This window comes from Cetorhinus maximus, chromosome 28, assembly GCF_964194155.1.
Source record: "Cetorhinus maximus chromosome 28, sCetMax3.hap1.1, whole genome shotgun sequence".
Taxonomy (NCBI): Eukaryota; Metazoa; Chordata; class Chondrichthyes; order Lamniformes; family Cetorhinidae; genus Cetorhinus; species Cetorhinus maximus.
In genome coordinates this window covers 13,610,917-13,633,976 of record NC_135906.1, presented here as the reverse complement: position 1 = coordinate 13,633,976, position 23,060 = coordinate 13,610,917, and the positions used below count along the sequence as shown (strand labels likewise).

The 23,060-nt window shown below is 45.7% G+C and overlaps 1 protein-coding gene across 2 annotated transcripts in view; it reads right to left on the bottom strand.

The window, feature by feature from the left end:
* LOC144668813 (adhesion G protein-coupled receptor E3-like) overlaps positions 1–23,060 on the bottom strand; it is a 68,404-nt gene that overhangs the window by 27,131 nt on the left and 18,213 nt on the right. The window contains exons 2-8 of one of the 2 annotated variants that reach the window (XM_078531188.1): positions 22,713–22,802; positions 22,126–22,279; positions 11,869–12,012; positions 9,552–9,677; positions 6,747–6,817; positions 2,945–3,119; positions 879–983 (exon numbers count right to left, since the gene is read on the bottom strand). In XM_078531188.1, coding sequence (XP_078387314.1) covers positions 879–983; positions 2,945–3,119; positions 6,747–6,817; positions 9,552–9,677; positions 11,869–12,004 — 613 coding nt within the window. In that variant the 5' untranslated portion in view covers positions 12,005–12,012; positions 22,126–22,279; positions 22,713–22,802. The remainder of the gene's footprint in view (positions 1–878; positions 984–2,944; positions 3,120–6,746; positions 6,818–9,551; positions 9,678–11,868; positions 12,013–22,125; positions 22,280–22,712; positions 22,803–23,060) is intronic. The other variant, XM_078531187.1, reaches the window with a different exon arrangement.

Sequence of the window (23,060 nt, the reverse complement as noted above, 5' to 3'; positions counted from 1 at the left end):
GGATGAAAGACCTGGGAGAAAATGTGAATGGGGTGGGCCTGCGTTCATGGGATGGCACTTTTGGGGGTGGTGGGGTCAGCAATCTTGGTAAAAAATGTGATAACTAATTCATTATCTTTCTACTCAAGCAACATTTGGAGTTGGTTTTCCTTGAAGCAGGTGCTACTGGAGAAGCAATGCTGCAGCCAGGGACTGAAGCTGTTTTTTATTCATACACGGGATGTGGGTGTCGCTGGCTAGGCCAGCATTTATTCCCCATCCCCAATTGCCCTTGTTCAGAGGGCATTTAAGAGTCAACCACATTGCTGTGCGGCCTGGAGTCACTTGTAGGCCAGACCAGGTGAAGATGGCAGATTTCCTTCCCTAAAGGTCACTAGTGAACCAGATGGGTTTTTTTATGACAGTCAGTGAATAGTTTTGTGGTCACCATTACTGAGCCTGGCTTTATATTTAGTTTGTGGTCATCATCAGATTTTTAATTCCAGATTTTTATGGAATTTAACTTTCACCACATGGTGGGATTATGAATCCCGGTCCCCAGAATACTAGTCCAGTGACAATACCATTATGCCGCCACCTCCCCTAAATTAACATTCGGCCCTTTTGGAAAGAGCCTACTTCAGGAACAGGTAAAGGACACCCCCCCGTGTTTGTTCTTTCCCGATAAGGTGCGTGGCAGGCTTCCAATCGGAGTTGTGTGCACACTTCCTCCTGCCATGTCAGGGTCATAGGAGGCCATATAGTGCCTGAAAAATGTTCACTATGTGGCTCAATCTTTTTTATTTTTGAATCCTAGGTGGCTTGGGTGTGTTTGTATTGCAGCGCCCCTGTTAACCCATAATTGTTGGACATTGCAGCAGTTAGTAATGATACTTTACCAGATGCCGTGTCTGTAAATACAGCTGAATCGACTTGCATGGAGTTCCCCATTGCCGATATCACGAAGGGTTCTTCAGGATGTATTTGACGCCTTATTACGATTTCTAAAAATTCAAGAATTGGCTGTTAGTTTCTGCTGTTTGGCTCTTATTTTCTCGCTTAAAAATCACAATTCGCATCCACATTTCTCTTTGGCCATCAGTATTGCTGTGGAATAAAATGGTTTAATTCTATTCTACCTCAGCGAGCTCTCTTCAGGTCCAGATGGAAGGCCCTGTGAGTGCTAGAAAGCCACGCTCAAAGGGAGTGTGAGTTTTAATGGAATAATATTATTGCTTCTTTGGCCACAGCTTCCCCACTCACAGGGCTGGGTCTGGCCAAGCTGGCAGCGGCACCGACAATGGGCGGGAAATTCAGGGGCAATCCTGCCTCAGCCATTTTGGGGGAGGCCCCGGTGGATTCAGCTGATGAGCTGCAGCCAGGGCTCCACTCCGGGAGCGGTGGCCACGGCAGGAACTGCGCCCAACTGAGGGTTTCATTTATGCATGCCGGCCTTGGAATAAGATAAGTGGGGTTGGGGTTGGGGGTGGGGGTTGGGGTGGGGTTGGGGGTTGGGGGTTGGGGGTGGGGTTGGGGTTGGGGGTTGGGGCTGAGGCTGGGGTTGGGGTTAGGGCTGGGGCGGTGAGAGGACAGAGAGGGTTGTTGTCATGGCGTCAGCCATTACCACCAGGGTCCCTTCTGTGGGCCACTGATTGAACACAAATAAGTGGTGTAGTGGTATTGTTGCTGGACTCGAGAACCAGTGTAATGCTCTGGGGACCTGGATTCGAATCATGAGATGGTGAAATTTGAATCCAATATTAAAAAAAAATCTGCAATTAAAAGTCTAGTGATGACCATGAAGCCATTGTTGATTCCCATAAAAGGAAAACCATCTGATTCACTAATCTCCTTTGGGGAAAGGAAATCTGCCATCCTCACTTGGTCAGGCCTACATTGTGACTCCAGACCCACAATTGCCTAGTGTGATTGACTCTGAAATGGCCTAGCCAGCCATTCAGTTCTCAAGGGCAATTCGGGATGGGCAATAAATGCTGGCCTACCCAGTGACTCCCATGAATGAATACATTTGTAAAAATGGGGCATGCCCCCTCCCCTCCCCTCCCCCTCCCCCCCCAACCCACCCAGCCAAGCCCACAAGAAGCAAGCAGGGGTTTGCCAGGCAGGCTCCCCACTTAACAGAGGGCCCACTCACTGCTGGTGAAATTTCAGTGGCACTTTAAGCAGGCCTCAGGACAGGAGGGCTGTGCACCTGGAAAAATGCCATGGTGGCAGGAAGATGATGGGCATGCCAACCCTGCCCTCCATCCAAATCTTTTTGGCCTGCGCCTCCTCCCAGGCCCCATCGAATTCAACCCAAAGCGTCGGGGTTGTAGCATTTAGCCTCACTTGCCTTACATGGAGTGAAATTTTGGCCAGTCCTGTCCCAGGTTCCGATCAAGCTGTTTAAAGAGTTAAAAGGATTTGATAGGGTAAATCTGGAGGAGCTGGTGAAAGAATCAAGAACAAGGAGAGATGTTCTTCAAGTGAAAGCTGGGCCATTCAGGAGCAAAATTAGGAAACATTTTTCACCGAAAGGGTGGTAAAGGCCACGATCTCTCTTCCTCCCCCAAAGGCTCTGGATGCTGTGTCAAGATTGGAGCTTTCGTGATTAAGATAATTAGATATTTGTTGGGTAAAGATATTGAGGGATATGGAGAAATAGTGGCTAAATGGAGTTGAGGTCCAGATCAGTCACGACCTGATGGAGTGGCTGGGGGAGCAGGATCAAGGGGCTGAATGGCCTCCTCCTGTTTCCAATTTGCATAATTTTAGTGAGCATGTGACCACAACTCATAATTGGCAGCAGTTTGGCATATATTAGCCTTTATTTAGCACCGCCTCATACTATTATGGGGGATGAGCACTACTCGCACCTGGTACAATGAGTGGGGTAACTGACGGGGGGGGTGGGGGGAACTGAGGCGTTACCCAATCAGAGATTTGAAAACCATTAGCGCATTACCAGAGAGCAGCATTGACTTCCGTTCTTCCCTTTGTTTCGATGGAACTTCGACGAGAGACCTCAGAATGCTTTCTTCATTATCCAGGTAACGTGTGCCTTTGCTGCTTTGCTCCAATGGACTGGTGACCTCTGACATGTTCTTGTATAGAGCCTCCATTTGACAGATGCTCATGCACTGTTAACAACAAGAGCGAGAAAACAAATAAAATACATACTGGTGTTACTGTACGTTAAGCCGTCAGTAAAATGCCAAATATCGATCCTCAATGAATTTACTAACAGATTTCTGTAGTAACTGAAACTTTAGCCTCTCCTGCTGACTATCAGGGGGTCACATGATGTTCTTGGCAGCGACGACCAATGAGCCTTAAGCACGGGCAACATGAGGGGGCAGGGCTTCCTGATGAGAGTCCTGATGGAGCATGTAGTATCCGAAAAGCTCTCTGTTTATCTGAAGTTTATCTGTTTCTTTTTGAAACCTGTCCAGTCCGTCAAGTCAATACAATTTCCTATTTTTATAAGTATTTAACAGTTCATTCACAAAAGATGTGGATCGTTAAAATTGGAGAGATTCACAAAATCACAGAGTCTTTACAGTGCAGAAGGAGGCCATTCGGCCTCCATCGAGTCCGCACTGGCCCCCTGGAAGAACGTTCTACCTGGTCCCACTCCCCCGACTTATCCCCACAACCTTGCACATTCCCTCTTTTCAGGTAGCAACCCAATTCCCTTTTGAATACCTCGATCAAACCTGCCTCCACCAACCTCTCAGGAAGTTCGTTCCAGACTCCAACCTCTGAAAAAAACTTTTCCTCACATCACATTTACTCCTTTTGTCAATTAGTTTGAATCTGTGCCCTCTAGTTCTTGATGCTCTCTTGAGTGCGAACAGTTACTCACTATTTACCCTGTCCATGCCCCTCAGGATCTTGAATACCTCTATCAGGTCTCCTCTCAGCCTTCTTTTCTCTAAGGAAAACAGTTCCAGCCTCTCCAATCTATCTTCATCGCTACAGTTCTTTATCCCAGGAATCATTCTTGTGAATCATGTGAATTCCACTTAATTCCACTGCTATATCAACACAATCTGGGCAAAATTGACAGAACTATTGCAAAGATAGTTAGGAAAGCAAGTTGTGTGGAGGATACAAAGAGTTTGCAAAGGGATATAAACAGGTCATGTGAGTGGACAAAAACTTGGCAGAGTACAATGTGGGAAAATGTGACATTGTTCACTTCGGCAGGAAGAACAGAAGAGCAGAATATTATTCAAATGGAGTGAGAATGCAGAATGCTATGGTACAGAGGGATCTGGGTGTCCTCGTATATGAATCACAAAAATTTAGCATGCAGGTACAGCTAGTAATTAAGAAGGCTAATAGCATGTTGACCTTAATTGCAAGGGGGATGGAGAATAAGAGTAGCGCAGTCTTGCTACAACTGTACAGGGCATTGGTGAGACCACACCTAGAGTACAGTGTGCAATTTTGGTCTCCTTACTTAATGAGGATATACTTGCATTGGAAGCAGTTCAGAGAAGGTTCACTGAGCTGATTCCTGGGATGAAGGGGTTGGTCTTATGAGGAAGAGTTGAGCAGGTTGGGCTTATACTCGTCAGAATTTAGAAGAATGAGAGGTGAGCTTATTAAAGCATATCAGACTCTGAGGGAGCTTGACAGGGTAGATGTTGTGAGAATGTTCCCACTCATGGGGGAATCTAGAACTAGGGGGCACAGTTTAAAAACAAGAGGTCTCCCATTTAAGGCTTTGATGAGGAGGAATTTCTTCTCTCAGAGGGCTGTCAACCTTGGGAATTCTCTTCCACAGGGAGGCTGGGTCATTGAATATATTCGACGCCTAGTTAGAAAGATTTTTGATTTATAAGGGAGTCAAGTGCCTTCAGTTACCCAGCTGTTAAGCTCTGGAGTTCCCTCCCTAAATCTCTCTGCCTCTCTGCTTCACTTTCCTCCTGTGAGACCCTCTTTAAAACCTACCACTTTGGCTATCTACCCTAATGCCTCCTTATGTGGCTCGGTGTCAAATTCTCCTTTATAACACCCCTAGGAGGTGCCTTGGGGCATCTTATTATGTTAAAGATGCCTTATAAATACAGGTTGTTGTTATTTCAGGACACCCCAAAGCACTTTACTGCCAATAAAGTGTTTTTTATTTGTAGTTCTCCCCGGTGTCCTGACCAACATTTATCCCACAACCAGCATCACGAAAACAGGTTACCTGCTTATTAACATATTTCAGTTTGTGGGAGCTTGCTGTGCGCAAATTGGCTGCCGTGTTTTACATCACACCGGTGACTGCACTTCAAAAAGACTTCATTAGCTGTAAGTCGCTCATAATTTTGAAAACCTACATTGGATCTTCACTTAGCCATCCCTATTTCAATTAGGAGGCTTCAATTTTTATAAGCTTTTTCTCAGAGATTGAGAGTTTTGCTTTAGATGTAAGCAAGTAACTTGATATGGACCGTGAGCACAAAACTGGAGGAAATGGGGTCACAGTTAAACTCTCAATGAGACTCAGAGTTAGAGGAAAGTTGTCCCAGCATCACCCATTGTGATGAAAGTATAATAATTTTCAGAAAATTTTCTGGTTTATTGTGAAGTTGGTTTATGGGGGTAAGTATAGTTGGGCCTGTGTATAATTTAATTACAGTCCAGTAAACTGCAAGTTTGAAACCATCAAAAGAAGCTAGGTGCTTGACATGCTGATGAGTAAACATGGTTGCTGGCTTAGCATGTAAGGTGTGAAGGGGAATTTGCATTTTTAGATAAATGAAGAGATTTGGATTTCAAAGGGATCTTACTCTGTTTACAACTAGCCAGATAACCAAGGCTAAGGAATGTGTTTATTTTTCCCAAAGGTTGCTGACAATATATTGGCAACATGAAAGTTTTTATATTATGAGGAAGATACCATTTCAAAGACATATGGAACAATAGAATTTACATATCAAAAAGATAGAAAGATATATAAAGGAGAATGAAAGACTATGCGTCAGAAGGCCGTGTAAGATCTAACAGGGATGTGTGAAATAGCCTTAATGAAGCCACCAGCATTTGTGCATAGGTCTGCTATATAACGAAACTGAAGTAAGGGAAAAGCCATTTGGAATTGCACGGTCAAATGGGTATTGTGTTAACTTGCTGATTCAGTTTTAAATCTAAAATCTATTTTGGACCATTGCCTTAAAGGGAGTGTAACTGGGACTCAGGTTAATTAGGAATTTAAGGAGTTATTATAATAGTAAGTAATTGTAGTCTGATGTATGTGCTTGAAATCTTTTGTATTTTGTTAATAAAATTTTTACTTTAATTTTTAAAATCTCTATAGGTCTTGGTGGACTTATTACTTCTGAATTCAGTGCACACATCCCGTAATAAAAACAAATTGCAAAACTATTGCGATAGCACAACCAAGTTTCCCTTGCGGCTTTGGTCTGCCTGGCACACATCGTCAGCCACATCATAACACCATGCTCCCAACACAGTGGTGGACACGAAATAGACTCCCAATAAAAAGTGGTTGCTGCTACAACAATTGGCAATGAGATTGGAGTCTACCAGGATAGGCATAGACTGAGATGGCCAAATAACTCATGGTCGCTATGCCACATTGCTGTTCCTGGGATCTTGCTGTGTGCAAAGTGGCTGCTTGTATTACAATACTGACTACACTTCAAAAGTACTTCGTTGGCAGTAAAGTGTTTTGGGCCTGAGGTCATGAAAGGTGCTAGACAAATGCAAGTACTTTCTTTGCTTTCTTCTTCTGCATTTTACACACTTACCATTTGATCAGAGAGTCTTGAGTTGGAATTGCCAGCTGCTTTTTTGCTGAAGTAACAATTTCGTTCGCACTCTGGGATAATGAAAGCACAGGTTAGTATCACATGGTTCATTCCATAACTGATCACAGCTGATATCTACCCTCTGGTGTGGTTACTGAAAACTCACACTTCATTCTCGTAGTCTCAGATTTCCTTCCTCACAGTTTTTAAATTGGATGTTTGCAAATAACTCAGGATTTGCTGAGGATTGCAAAAGATGTTTTAGTTTTTTTAACACTTATCATTGTAGCACAGTTGGTGATAGAGAGAGCACCCGGCAACACATGGCTATCAATGTCAAGCTTGGTAATGGAGATATCAACAGGTAGCGAACTCCAGTCTGAATGATAGCCCGAATTTGACTTTATTATTAAAGAGATAAAAATCAAATTTGTTATATATCTGAGGTGTTTCAGAGCCCAAAAACAAAATATGCAAGATAGAAAACAGAATTTTTCTTTTTTTTTGTACAGCACTTGCTTTTCGGGAGCTATTTGATCTACCAAGGACCAAAATGGTGGGCAGCAGCGTGTGCGTATTTACAGCCAGAGGTTTGCTGCCCACAACATTGGGTTAGGGGAAAAAAATAGGCATCTCTTACCTATGCCTGAGACAGGCGTGAGTGTCTTTGCTCATGCAAAGAAGGGGCCTATATCTGTTTCAGGCTCCTGTGCTACCATTGGTTTGTCCTGAGTGAAGCCAGGCCTAAGAGTTGCCTGCTAGGCGCAACTGAGAAGGACAGTAACTTACCCGACTTGGGAAGTACAGCCCTCCCTCCCTTGACAGCTCCCTCCCACCCCGTCCGATTCGTGGCCTAGCAGTTACCGGTTGTTATTGGTGAAGAATAAATTTACGGTTTTGTGAATATTTGCACAGTAATTTACTGTCCAGGCCAAGTTAAAGCAGCAAAGCCAAACACATTTCAGTAAGAGTTTTGACCAGCCAGTCGATATATTCCTCCAACCCTAGTGCTTAAAATTCATTAAACGCACGAATGTAGGACTGAAGAAGGATGTCTCCTCACCGAACATGGTCAGATGGTGAGCACGGTATATGGTGGAGCTTACCCATTGAACCCTGACCCAATGGTGCTGCCTATCAGCAGCCAGTCTCTGCCAGCAGCTCAGTCGCTACGGGCAGAAGTTTTCTCTCGTCGGGTGCGCGCGGGCCCCACCTGAACGAGAGTAAAATAGCGCGCGATGGCCTTCGGGCGAGTGTCCCGAAGTCATCGGGCATTCTTGTGACCTTTCGCTCAGCGGGGTAGTATGTGATAGGCAGCAGCAGCGCCCGCCGACAATCAAGAGGCCTATTATAGGCCCTTAATCGATTAATTAAACCTGATTTTTCGTCGCCCGTCCAACCATTCGGTTGGCGGGTGCTGGAAAAGGCCAAGCGGCCTTTGGATTTTTAATGAAACCTCATCCACGGGGCAGGGTGAGGTTTCCAACAGGAATTAAAAATAATAATAAAAGTGTTGAAATCTCATTTATGAACACGTCCCTGCGCATGTGACAGAGTCACATGAACAGGGACATGTTGATACCATTTTCAAATTCTGTATTTATGTTTTTAAAAATGCTTCCACTCCCTGAGGCAGCTCTGAGCCATCGGGGGAGCTTTCAGTCCACCCACCCCCCAACCCCACCCCCGCCCTCCTCCCACCCCCCCCACCTCCCCCAAACCCCTGCAGCGCTCAGCGTCGCAGCGCCGCGATTCACACTGGTCGGCTGTTAATTGGCCAGTCAGCATGAAATGCCGGTCTGGGGCCCGATCGCGGGCGATGGTCAGTTTTGTGACACCTCCCGGGCTCACCCTCCGTGCCCGTCCGATGGAGTTAAAAATCCTGCCCCCTGATTTCAGGTTGAAAATGCCGCGCGAGATTTCACTCCAGGGTTTTAGCCGCTGTAATGACGGCGATACTGTCAACGTTTGCCATCGTTGCAAGTGTTGAACCGATGGACAACTTCTGCACACATGCGCAGCTAAGTGTGGAAATCCAGAAGGTGCTGTCAGTGATTCCCCAACTCCTCCACAGGGTGCACTGTTGAAGTTCTGACAGATTGAAAACACTTAGAAATTACTGAACTGACGAGAACGTTCCCTATTCTACTGGATTATCACCATTCAAAACCCCTGAAAAAGTTATGCCTTTTTGAATGAGCTGTAAATGGAATTTTAACTGTGTACTAACAATCATAGTGACTGCTGAACAGCCTCTCTGGTCCTGAAAAAACTGATTTTATTTCAGTGAACTGTCAAATGTTTCTATTGTGATAAAAATTCAATCATTTTTTAATATACTTAAACCACTTTTTAAATGTTTGTTTATGCTTCTGCCCTAATCCCACGCGTACATCCCAATCCTCACCTCACCCTCTGTAAATGTTTTAAAGGCGAAGGATAATCAATGCATTTTGCTTCCTGCTTTGCTGTCTGTTAGCATTCTTTAATGTGATTGGCTGCTTAGCTGCCTTGATGACATCACTGTTGCTGGGAGTGGGTGGGGGGCAGAGATCCTCTGGACATATGGTGTCAGAATCAAAGCAACACCAGGAAGGAGAAAATCCAGACCACAGAGCCTGTGCGAACCTTGTGAGCAGCTTTCTTTGAAGTCAACGGTGAGCAACGTCACTTCTCCGCTGGTCACAAAATCCAGGGTTTTAGTTGATTGGCTCCTCAAGCATTCCAAGGAGGAGTATTTATTGCCAACTTTCCAACCTCTTTTCTAAAGTGGTGCTTAAGTCATGAACATTAATAATATCTCACCTGAGCATTTGGTTCTTATATCTGTTCCATTTGTCGTGTTGAATATACAGCAATAACTTCCAATTGTATTCACACAGGTTGCGCCAGTGCCACAGGCATGTCTCATTTCCGTGCACTCGTTCACATCTGTAAATAAACGATAAAATATGCTGTAAAAACAGAAAACGCTGGAAAAACTCATCAGGTCAGGGCAGCATCTGTGGGGAGAGAAGCAGAGTTAACGTTCCGAGTCCATATGACTCTTCTTCAGAGCTTTGAAGAGGAGTTATACCGACTCGAAACCTTAACTCTGTCTCTCTCTCTCTCTCCACGATGCCGCCCAGACCTGCTGAACTTTCCCAGCGTTTTCTGTTTTTATTTCAGACGTCCAGCATCCGGAGTATTTTGCTTTTATCTTAGTGATGAAATATAATGTTTTGTTTAGTCTTTTCAGTGGGTCAGGCGTGTGGGGATATCCTGCATTGTGGTACCAATGGGCTGAATTTCAATGCCCAAAAGAACACCCGAGTTGGGGTTGGATCAGAAGTTAAAATTTTGACAATCTCAAGCCTGACCCCCAATCCACCTCCAACCCACCCTTTTTCCACCTTTAATGGAGGCAGGACAAGGGGCAGAAAGATGGCAGGTTTGGCTATTTAAATATGTTAGTGTGGCTGGCAGCCTCTGGCTTAACCCCTTTTACAGATTTAACAGGGACAAACAGGGTTTCCCGGGATGGAATTTTACGGCCTTGTTGCGGTGGGTGGTGGGGGTGGGGGGTGCGGGGGGGTCTGGCATGGGGCCTTAAAACGCGGCCAGCCATTCAAAGCTCCATTGACTTCGGCAGGACCCTAAAATCCGGCCAGCGTAACATTCCACCCCTGGGCTTTGGGGAATCAGGCAGCTGAAAGGAGGAAAGACGGCTTCAGGGAGAAGGCAACAAGCTTCTTTACAGCGCTGCTTGTGGGCCGAGAGGAACGTGAGTGCTTCTCCCTGACCCCGTCACCCCCCGCCCTCCCAAGCAGCACCCCACCCCCCCCGCCCCCATCAGACTGCTCCTCTCCCAATTCAACGATCCTAGTGATTAGACCCTTCCCTGGGAATCAAGGATTCGACCCCTTCCTCTTCCCTTAGCATTCCCATGCCATTAACAAATCCCATACCAATAAGCTCCCATGGAGAGAGGTGGGGTGGGACCTGAAGCAGAATTGGACCAGCCATAGCAAGACTGGGTCTGCCAGAGTAAACCAGAGGCTGAACACTCTGTGATAAGTGGTTCATCTCCTAACCCTTAAAGCCTTTCTACCAACTCGCAATTTGTGTGATTTAATGCAGACATAACAATATTCCAGAAGCCCAATGAGTTTTTAGGGCTTTAGAGTCTTTAGTTTATCATTGCTGCTACTAGATTTCGTGACCACCCTCTCCACCATCAGCATTCTGGCTGTAGTATACACGATCTATGGCAGACGCTGCAACAACACTTTCTTTTTTCTTTTAGTGTGGGATGTGAGCATTGCTAACAAGGACAGCAGTGCACATTCTATAAAGTATGTTGGTGGTGGAGGACTGAATGATTAAGCTGATGGATGGGGTGCCGATCAAATGGCTTTGTCCTGGATGGTGTCGAGCTTCTTGGGTGTTGTTGGGAGTGTTGCACTCATCTAGGCAAGTATTCCATCACTGTCCTGACCTGTGTCCTGTAGATGGTGGACAGGCTTTGGGGAGTCAGGAGGTGAGATACTCGCTGCCGAGTTCCAAGCCTCTGACCTGCTCTTGTAGCCACAGTATTTATATGGCTGGTCCAGTTGAGTTTCTGCTCAGTGGTAAGCCCCCAGGATGTAGATGGTGGGGATTCCGTGAAGGTAATGCTGTTGAATGTTTAGGGAGGTGGTTAGGTTTTCTCTCATCGGATATGGCCATTACCTGATTCTTTGTGTGGTGTGAATATTACTTGTCTCTTATCAGCACAAACCTGAATGTTGTCCAGGTCTTGGTGCTAGTGGGCAGGAACTGTTTCACAAGAGCTGCAATCTTATGAGAACCCTTAGTTCCTTTACAATTCAGGCACCATATTGGCTTTGACAAATTGCCCTAAAATCATTATAGAGCATCATCAGTGTAAGGCCTACAGTGGTTCAAAGAGAAAGGCCACCATATCCTTCCCAAAGACAGTGAGGGATGGACAATTACTGTGTTCTTGCTTATATATTGCTACATGCCAAGAACAAATGAAGAGGTTTTTCTACAGTGTGCTTGGCTTTATATGTAAACTCTGGAACAACATGGAAACAGTGGGAATAAACAATGTAGTGTTACTGGAACAAGAGGATCTTACCTCTACAATAAGGATGCCCAGATGTACAATTTTGATATGCCATACATAAACGAAACCCTTTCTCACAGTAGCACACTGTGCTCCCATTATTGGCACGACATCTTGAACCATGCGGACATGAGTGTGAAAGACACATATCGGTGGCTGAAAAACATGTCACAATTATGTTGGAATCATTGGAATGTCTTGCTCCAACAATGATGGGAGCTGCAGCAGTCGTGTTTCTTTGCTTATTTACAGTAAAGTTTAACCACGTGGGGGAGAATTTCCCCAGAGACCAGCTGATCTTGAGCAGTAGTTTTGATGGAGGATTGGTAGAAACCTGAGGGAAAAGGGATCGAAGGATTCTCCAATACTTCTGCCAATCTCCTGGCAAGGATGAGGAGGCCACCAACTACAACAACAACAACAACTTACATTTATATAGCTCCTTCAGCAAATGAAAAATTCCTGAAGTGCATTACCAGAGCAATATAGGACAAAATTTGACATGCACTTGCATAAGGAGATGTTAGGGAGATGACCAAATGCTTGGTCAAAGAGGTAGATTTTAAGGACCATCTAAAAGGTGGAAAGAGAGGTAGAGAGGAGAAGAGATTAAGGGAGGGAATTCCAGGACTTAGGGTCTTGGCAGCTGAAAGCGTTGCCCGTAATGGTGGAGCGATTAGAATCGGGGCCGTTCAAGAGGCCAGCATTAGATGACTACAGAGATCTCAGGGATTACAAAGATAGGGAGGGGTGAGGCCTCGGAGGGATTTGAAAACAGGGATGACAAACTTAAAATCGAGGCATTGCCTAGCCCAGAGCCAATGATCAGTGAGCAAAGGGGAGATTGGTGAGCAGGATTTGGAATGAGTTAAGGCAAGGCCACAGCGACCTCAAGTTTGAGGAGGGGAGAATGTGGGAGACCAGGGATGCAGTGGAAGTCTAGAGGTAAGACAGAATAAATATGAGTTTCAAAGAAGCCATGGCAGGGGTGGATGGCGTTGGATGATGGTGTGGAGGAGGTGTTGGTGATGGTGCGAATGTCTGGCGGAAAGTTCACCTCGGGGTCAAATATAACAGCAGGCCGGCAAACACTCTGGCTCAGCCTTAGAGACATTTTCTACGAATATAAATTCCATTTTTATAGAATCACAAACGTTGACAAAAGTATCATAGAGGTGAATGGAGGCGAAACTGGACATCTTGCTATAGAAGGAGGGGTGACCGCAACGTGGGTTAAAGAGATGAGTTTTTAGGAGGGTCTTAAAGGAGGAGGAGGTGGAGAGATTAGGGAGGTCATTCCTGCTGAACAAGATGAGGACAGTCTCACTGAGAGGGATAACGGAGAAGTGACTTTGGCTGAGGATGGTGCAGTTGGCTGTGCCAAAGACTCCAAAGAGGTCATGAGGGATGAGAAGTGATAGAGCATCACAGTGACAGTCAATGAAAGATGTAACCTGTGACTTTGCTTAGAGCTGTTTCGATTCTATGACGAGGCCAAAATCTAACTGAACAGGTTCAAAGGCTTCTGGCTATAAGAGCAGGTCAGAGGCTGGGAATTCTGTGGCGAGTAATTTACTTCCTGACTCCCCAAAGCCTGTCCACTACAAGTCAGGAGTGTGGTGGAATGCTCTCCACTACCCTGGATAAGTGCAGCTTCAACAACACTCAAGAAGCTTGACACCAACCAGGACAAAGCAGCTCGCATGATAGTCACCCCATCTACCATCTTCAACATTCACTCCTTCTACCACCAGTGCACAGTGGCAGCATTGTGTACCATCTCCAAGATGCACTGCAGCAATTCACCAAGGCTTCCTACTCAGCACCTTCCAAACCCACGACCACTGCCATCACCATCTAGGAGGACAAAGGCAGCAGATAGACAGGAACACCGTCACCTGGAGGTTCCCCTCCAAGCCACTCACCATCCTGACTTGGAAATATATCGCCATCCCTTCACTGTCACTGGGTCAAAATCCTGGAACTCCCTCCCTAACAGCACTGTGGGTGTACCTACACTGCATGGACTGCAGCGGCTCAAGAAGGCAGCTCACCACCACCTTCTCAAGGGCAATTAGAGATGGGCAATAAATGCTGGTCCAGCCAGCGACGCTTACGTCCCACGAAAGAATGTATATGTTTTAAAAAATCGACATGCTGAAAAGTTTAACATGGATTCGAGAGGCTCACGTATGTTTAGTGATTTTGGAGAGGAACGTAAGGTTGAAGATGGGGCTCAGTTTGCAAAGACAGGGGGCTGAAGCGTGAGTTTTTGAGGAGATGGGTGATGAGAGCAGATTTGAAAGCGAGAGGGACAGTACCTGAGGGGAGTGAATCCTACACAATATCAACTGCCATGGGAGCTAAGGAGGGACGGGCAGTCAGAAGTTTAGCGGGAAAGGGATGGATGTCATTGACAAGTTGAGCTCGGAAAGGGAATAAGAGGAGATAGGAGAGAAACTAGAGAAAGACTCGGGTTTAGGAACCGGGCAGCGGGAGGCTTGACTCATTGGATAATGGGATGAGGGATAAGCAGTAGATGAACGAGTGGTCTCAACCTTAGTGACAAGGAAGTACATGGGTTCTTTACCCTTGTTGGTGAAGGTGGGTGTGGAGGGGGTAGGGCAGAGGGGATTGTTGTTTGTGAAGGGAAAAGGCCAGGGGGAGGGTGGTGGGGTGGGGGCTTGCTTTAGTTTCCCTCCAGCTTAATCCTAAAATCATGACTGTTTGCAGTAGAGGGGAGCAGGGACCAATAGTGCTTGATGTGGTCCGGGCAGCTCTGTTGGTAGATGCTGAGACCAGTTGCACCAGGTACTCTCAAAGCAACCGCTCTTGGACGGGACTGTGAAAGACGGGACCTTATCAGCAGAAATGATCAGAAACCCTTGTTAATTGTTGTATCCCTACTCCAGGAATCAATCATTGGCATCAGGCAGCGATCACTCAACTCAGAACGAGTCAATGTAAGGCTCCATTATGCAATAGGGAACGTCAGGGCTATTTCGTTGACATGTTCATACTGTAACCCTGATTTATGAATTTTAAAATAACAATTTCACTAGAATTATGGGCGGAGCATCTTACATTCATTTAATAATCCCCTGCCAGGATGCAGATTTAAGAGAATTGGTAAAATAGCAAGAGGGGACAGGGAGGAGAATTTTTTTTTTAAGCAGCGAGGTATTATGATTTGGAATGCGCTGCCTGAAAAGTGGGGCGGGTGGGGTGGGTGGTGGCATGGAAGCTGATTCAATGGTAACTTTCAAAAGGGAATTGGATAAATAATTGAGAAGGAAAAGTTTGCAGGGCTGTGGAGAATGAGACACGATGGGCTGAATGGCCTCCTATGCTGTATGTTTCTATGATTCTGTATTCCGGTAAAGCCCTAAGGGATTATTTGTTCATTTTATCTTTTTAAAAAATTCCTTCATGGGATGTAGGCTATGCTGGCTGGACCAGCATTTATTGCCCATCCCTAATTGCTCCTGAGAAGGTGATGGTGAGCTGCCTTCTTGAATCGCTGCAGTCCATGTGGTGTGGGTACACCCACAGTTCTGTTAGGGAGAGAGTTCCAGGATCTTGACCCAGCGACAGTGATGGAATGGCGATTTTGGAGGACTTGGAGAGGAGTTTCCAGGTGGTGGTGTTCACATGCGTTTGCTGCCCTTGTCCTTTTAGAAGGTTTTGGTCGTGGGTTTGGAAGGTGCTGCTCAAGGGTGAGTCCCTGCAGTGCATCTTGCAGTTGGTACACACTGCTGCCACTGTGTCTCAGTGGTGGAGGGAGTGAATGCGGAAGGTGGTGGACGTGGTGCCAATCAAGCGGGGCTGCTTTGTCCTGGAGGGTGTCGAGCTTCTTGAGCGTTTTTGGAGCTGCACTCACCCAGGCAAGTAGGGGGTATTCCATCTGAGTGGGCTTGCAGACATGGAGGAAGGAACAAGCTTATGGGGGTGGCCACTCTGCCCTACATTCGACCCTATTCCTCCTCCAAATCGACCTGAGAAACGGGCCAAAGACCCAACGTCGCCAAAGGGAACAGAAATTCTGGAGCACGCCAGCCGCTCTTGTCGTGCGTGTGAGTGGCTGAGTCCCCATGTTAATGGGAGGAACAGGGCCCTTTGCTTTTAGTGGATTAGTTCTGGATTCATCGCAGTTGATAGAAGCGGCTCTTTTTGAAGCTACTAGACGGAGCTTCACAAAATTACTTCAATCTAAGATGTTATTAGGGTCTATAAAGAAAATAATTGTCACCAGTTCCATTTGTCAAATTATAATTTTAGGTTCACAAAGTCTAAGTGTGAAAACCGTTTCCTCTTCAGACACCCAAGAGTAAACATCAAGCATTCCTGGTTCAGTGTTACAATGTAGAGGAAAGCGTCATCATTTCAATGTGGATTTGAGCATGTTTCAGAGGATTGGGAGCTTTTTTTTTCACCTTCATTTACTTATTCACAGTTTGTGGGTATTGGGCCAGGATTTATTAGAAGCTTCCTGCTCCTAATGATGCACAAAGCATGTGCTTATGTCCGTTTCCATGGCTCTTTCTTTCCCTGGGACAGGTTCTATTGTTTGAGGGGTGCCCTAGCTGACCAGGAATCTCTCCTGCTCTTAACACCCGCCATTGGCATGGTAGAAGGATTCACCTTTGACCACACCTTCTGTGTGGCCATCAAGTCCTGAAGTGGGAGTTGAGCACAGGGCCTCTGGTTCAGGGTCAGGGAGGCTACCCATCCCGCCACAACACTTGCCCAGGGTTTAGTGCATGTCCTTAATGGTTCTTGAGAAATTGGTGGTGAGCCACCTTGAACCACTGTGGTCTGTCGAAGAAAATTTTGATACAACTGAGGGGTTTGCCGCACCATTTCAGAAAGCAGAGACAAGTCAACCACATTTCTATGAGTTCTGGAATCACATGAAGGCCAGAACAAGTAAGAAAGGCAGATTACCTTCCCTGAAGGGGCATTAGTGAGTCAGATAGGTTTTCCGACAATCCAATAGTTTCATGGTCACCATTACTGACATTAACTGGATTTAAGTTTCCCAACTGCTGTAGTGGGATTTGAACCTATATCTCCAGATTACTAGGCCTCTGTTAGTGTCCTTCCTGGTTTGACCTCGCCACGCTCCCTACTCTCATGGTGCAACTGGCTCTGGCTGGAGAGTTCCACGGTCACCATTCTCCATTATATATTGCACCCGCCAAGGTGGGACTAGATAGTGAGCACCACCGAGCTGTTTGACTGTCGAAGGCATTACATCCAAGCCTGACCCTGCCTTCACCCTGTACCTGCAAGCATTTTCCTTCCAGTAGGTGTCACCGCATTGCAATGGGGGACTGAGAAGCCTCTGTCAAGCTCACCAATCCAACTCAGCCAATTGGATTTCCAGCATCCGCAGTGTTTTGCTTTTATCTGTAATGTCTCCCTATTCAGCCAATTGCATGCAACTCCAGGTGTATATAGTTCTGTTTTACACTGGGTGTTAAAGTAATAACAGAGAGTCAGGGATCAAAGCAGTCTACCATAAATAGCCCAGCATATATAATGCTTCATATATTTACCTCTACAACATGTGCACACATACAACTAGCCCCTGCCACACACACACACACACACATACTATTGAATACTGCATGCACTCTTCTTCACAGTTTTTCCATCACATTTAGTGTGTTCCTAAAGTCCTTGTGCAACTTCCAACTTTGATAACTTTGAATATGCGCAGGAGGGAAGCAATCTGCATTTGGCACTTGAAAGCATCATTTATAAAGTTTTCATAATGTTAATGACATGCATGCCATGCTAATGAAATCATTCAGCGATGACTAGAAAGCATCACATTGGAACATCAAACTGAAAGATTCATCACCGAAGATGGTGGTCAAGTCAAATATTAGAAATTTGAACTGTATTTTGTTAAAATGTTATAAACGATGCTTTCAAATGCCATTTAGCATTTGCCGCTATGATATGCACATCCAAAGTCATTAACATTTGAAGTTGCACAAAGTCTTTATAAATGCAATATGCGGTATATCTCACTTCTTACAACTTTAGTGGATTTCCCCATGTTCATGTGTGTAAAACCATTTACATATGCCCCCTCATTCTCACACACTGTTTAATATCATTACTCAACCACATTAATTGATATCAGACTTTGAATGTTCCTATTCACACTTTCTGTTCTGCAGCATTGCTTCACGTGTGTCTACACAATCTCCCCGTCTCTCAGGCACGCTGGATTTTCCACTTTTGTATTTGCCAGCCCATCATTTTACAACCAGTGAATGGGCAGGAAACTGGGGGCTGAGGTGACAATAATAAAAAGACCTGGCCTTCCTGCCTCACACATACACACAGACACGCGGACATACACATACAGACACATGCATGTACAGACACACAAACACATGGACACACACACAGACACAAACATGCGCACACAGATACACAGACACCAAAACACACACAAACACACACTCAGACACACACACAAGCACACACTTAGACACATACTCAGACACATACATATACACACACAGACACACACACGCGCACACACACACACACACTCAGACACACACACACACAGACACATAGACACACACACACAGACACACACACACACACACAGACACATAGACACACACACTCAGACACACACACACACAGACACATAGACACACACACTCAGACACACACACACACAGACACACACACACACACAGACACATAGACACACACACACACACACACGCACACTCAGACACACAGACACCGACACAGACACATACTCATACACACACTCAAACACACACACACAAACACAGACATACACACAGGCACACATACACACTCAGACACACATTCAGACACAAGCACACAAACAAACACACACTCCGAAATGCGCACACACACTCACAAACAGACAAACACACACACACACACTCAGACACACAGACACAGGCACATACTCAGGCACACACTCAAACACACACACAAACACAGACACACACTCAGACACACATTCAGACACAGACACACAAAGACACACACTCGGACATGCGCACAAACACTCACAAACAGCCAAACACACACACAGACAGACATACACTCAGACACACACAGACACACCCATACGCACAAACACACACTCAGACATACACACACACAAACACAGACACACACACAGGCACACACACAGGCACACATTCAGACACATTCAGACATGCGCACACACACTCACAAACAGCCAAACACACACACACGTACACAGACACACACAGACACACCCACACACACAAACACAGACACACACTCAGACATGCCCTCAGACAGACAGACACACAATCTCTTCTTCCTCAGCAGCTCCTCGGGATCGAGGGATGACTTGCTCCCACTCCGGTTCGATGGGTTCTGAGGTGGCTGATAAGTCCAATGCGTGATCGGCAGACTGTGCCACACGTGGGGCGGATGGTGCTTGAAAGGTTGGGTAGGTGGTGTTTGGAGGTCTGTGCGCTCCCTCCGATGCCTCGACTTTGCCTCGGTGTGCTCCTGAAAGAATCTCTCAAAGTGTTCGATGCCTTGCCAAACGAACCTTCTCCCATGAGTGAGCGGGGATGTTTGACCTCTTCATCCCTAAAGCGTTTCCACTGTCCTCCTGGGAATGTCCTACCATGACCGAGAACTGCTGTTGGAGTCTTTCTTTCTTGGTCGTTCTCTCAGTAATGTATTTGTTTGGGGGGGCAGGAGAGAGGACATCCATTCATGAAAGTGTCTCTCACCGCGTGGTTCCCGTATTTTTTTAACGATCCTGTTTACCGCGATGTTAAACCGTACAGGCTGTGATCTCAATGCCCGAAGGACATCTTACCTGAGCGAGCTTCAGAGAAAGGAAGAGCTTGCATTTATATAGCTCCTTCCGCAGCTCTAGAGCATCGCAAAGTGAAGTACTTCTGAAGTGTAGTCACTGTTGTAATGTAGGGAATGTGACTGTCATTTTGTGTACGGTAACATCCCTCAAGCAGCAATGCTGTGATGACCAGGTAAACCTATTTTAGTGATGTTGGTTGGGAGATTAAAATTGGTCTGGATACCAGGGGGGGAACTTCAATTCTCTCCTTTGAAATAGTCCTGCAAGGGAACTTTTACAACTGAGAGGGCAGATGAATCCTCGGTTTAAAGCCTCTTCTTCACTCCCTCAGCACTGCACTGGAGTGTCGGCATAAATTTGGTTCTCAGGTGTCTAGAGCGAGACTTAAACCCACAACTTTCAGGCTCAGAGATAGGAGTGCAGCTAACTGGGCCCTGACTGAACTGGTTTCCATGTTCAACCTCCAGGCTATTCCTGACCTTTAAAGTTGTCAGCGAAGCTTGAAGTGTACAATTCTTGATCTCGTGCATGATTTAATCCCAGACATTCTATTTATTTTGCACAGATGGGGGTAAATGATGAAATCGCTACAAAATCACACTTGCTCATTCCACATCCTGTCACAACTTAGCATTCAGTAAATACAAAGGATATAACATCAAGCCTGTGCCAACTTATCTGATCACATGTGGATAACATAGGCATGTTATGATAAGGTGCCCGTATGTCTGAGCTAGGGACGGGTGGGAGGAAATATCATCCTTCAGGATTCATGCTTTTGATTATTGCCCAGTGACCCCTGGTTGGCACTGTCTGGATGTTGGATAAAGACTTCATTGTGATCCCCCACCTGACTAAATGGACGGCCTTGTGGCAATGTGGGTTTCAAGTCGCACCTCAGGACTTGATGACTAAGGGAGGTGAGCTCATAATGTGTCTGAAGAAGTAGAGCATTAATCTGACAATTCTTCCAACACACACACCAATGGCAGATGGTAAGAATGGGAGAGGTCATGTCTTTTTTAATTCATTTATGGGATGTGGGTTTTGCTGGCTGGGCCAGCATTTATTGCCCATCCCTAATTGCCCTTGAGAAGGTGGTGGTGAGCTGCCTTCTTGAACCGCTGCAGTCCATGTGGTGTAAGTACATCCACAGTGCTGTTAGGGAGGGAGTTCCAGGATTTTGACCCCGCGACAGTGGAGGAATAGTGGTATATTTCCAAGTCAGGATGATGAGTGACTTGGAGAGGAATGTCCAGGTGGTGGTGTTCCCATGTGACTGCTGCCCTTGTCCTTCTAGGTGGTAGCGGTCATGGGTTTGGAAGGTGCTGCCTAAGGAGCCTTGGTAAGGTTCTGCAGTACATCTTGTAGATGGTATGTGATGGAAAGAATGTTGGAACCTTTACCATCACTATCCACAGCTCCAGACTACAACATGCATGTAAAAGTGCATGTTTACAGCAACTTGGACTCCTTGAGTGAACTGCAACATACTACTACCACCACCATAGTTTACTGACAAGGGCCAGGGGCGCTGAAAGCCAGTGTTTCTGGAGCTGTACCTCAGCGTGAATCAGCCTCTTTAGGATTGGAAAAGGTTAAATTTGGAGAGAATAAAATATAATTCCCTGCTTCAAGGTGTCCTGAAAATCTTAACCAGGTTTCAGCAGTCCAACCTCATAGTGTAGGCTAGCTATGGTCCTCAACCTGCCTCTTAGCTAAAGTCTGAGATTGAGGTAAAACCATTTCTCTATATCCAGCATGACCAATGTTTTTATTTTGCAAATAAAACAATCTTTCAGTGGTTTCCATTTACCACAACGCACCTTTCTACTGACAGCTTCTGATCATTGCTGTACCATTGTGATATAGTCAACATCGGCCAACTCATTATTGATGAGTGAGCTCTGACAGGGCTTCAGTGGTTGTCAGCCTCCCTCAACCCAAGGATGTAAGAACATCAGTATGTTTTTAGATTACTTTTAATCCTGAGCAAAGATTAAACAGCTAATGTAGGACTTGGAACATAGGAGCATGGGAGTAGGCCTCTCAAGCCCCTGAAGCCTGTTCCACGATTTCATTAGACCTTGCTGTTAACTCCATTTACCCACCTTGGCTCTGTAACCTTTAAAGCCCTTGCTTGAGAAAAAGAAAATTGATCCATCTCAGCTCAAAAATGTTCAATTCACTTCAGGATTTATGGGGGAGAAAGTTCCAGGCTCTCACTAGCCTGTGTGTGAGGGAATATTTCCTGTCATCACCTCTGTGTTGCTGAGCACTAATTTTAAGGTTATGCCCTCTTGTTCCAAATGCCCCTATTAGAGGAATTAGCTTCCTCCACCCCCACCCCCCCCCAATACCCAATCAAATCCTTTAATCATCTTGAATTCAATCACCTTTTATCCTTCTGCACTCAAGGGAATACAAACATACTTTATGCAACCTGTGGTCATCGTCTGGTCTTTTGAGTCCTGGTGAAACTGTGCTGCACCTCCTCCAAGGTCACCATATCCTTTCCGAGAGGCAGTGGCCTGAGCTGAATACAGCATTCTGTGGTGAAACAATCTATAAGTAGCTCAGAATTAATTTAAACTGTGTGCTTGTTGAACCTATCTCTGATCACTGCTGATTAAAATCACAGTAAGGCAAAGATCAGAAGCAAAGATTCTGCTGAGATAACTTCTGAAACAGGAGATGACATTAAAAGGCAGCAAGAGTTGAATCGATAATAAATGTAACTAATATTGCTGTCTCTGGCGCCCAAAATTCTGTTACTAAAAGGATTAGCATTATCCAACAATGTCACTCTGGACTGTCCCCAGTTGAGAGGTTTCTTTCTAATTGGCACCCAACACAGAGTGTCTTGTTTCTGTTTCAGAATGACTCGTCCATTTACACTTTGTCCAATCACCATAAAACAAGGAAGGCGCACTGAAAAGTTTTGAAGCCGCACTCTGTTGCGTGTCAACGATTGTTACCTTACCTACACAGCGTCCGCCCCTTAATTCTTGTCCAGGTGGGCAGAGAGTAGAGGCAGGCGAGCACTGACCCACAAGAGTGCTGAGTAACAACACTGGAAGCAAAGAGAAGAGCCTCAGTTAGAATACAACACTTGAGAAATCCTGAATCGGAGAGTTAACTTTGCACCTAGAGCCAAATCGCACAGATCACCACACATTGCAACTGCTCCAGCCACATCAGTACTGCAGGGCATTGCCCACCATTGGAAGCTTCTTTGGCACCAGCCCTCATTCATCCCCCTGCCACATCAGCTGCCAAAGCCATATAACTTGGTAACTGTTTTTTTTTCCTATTTCCACATCAGCATCCT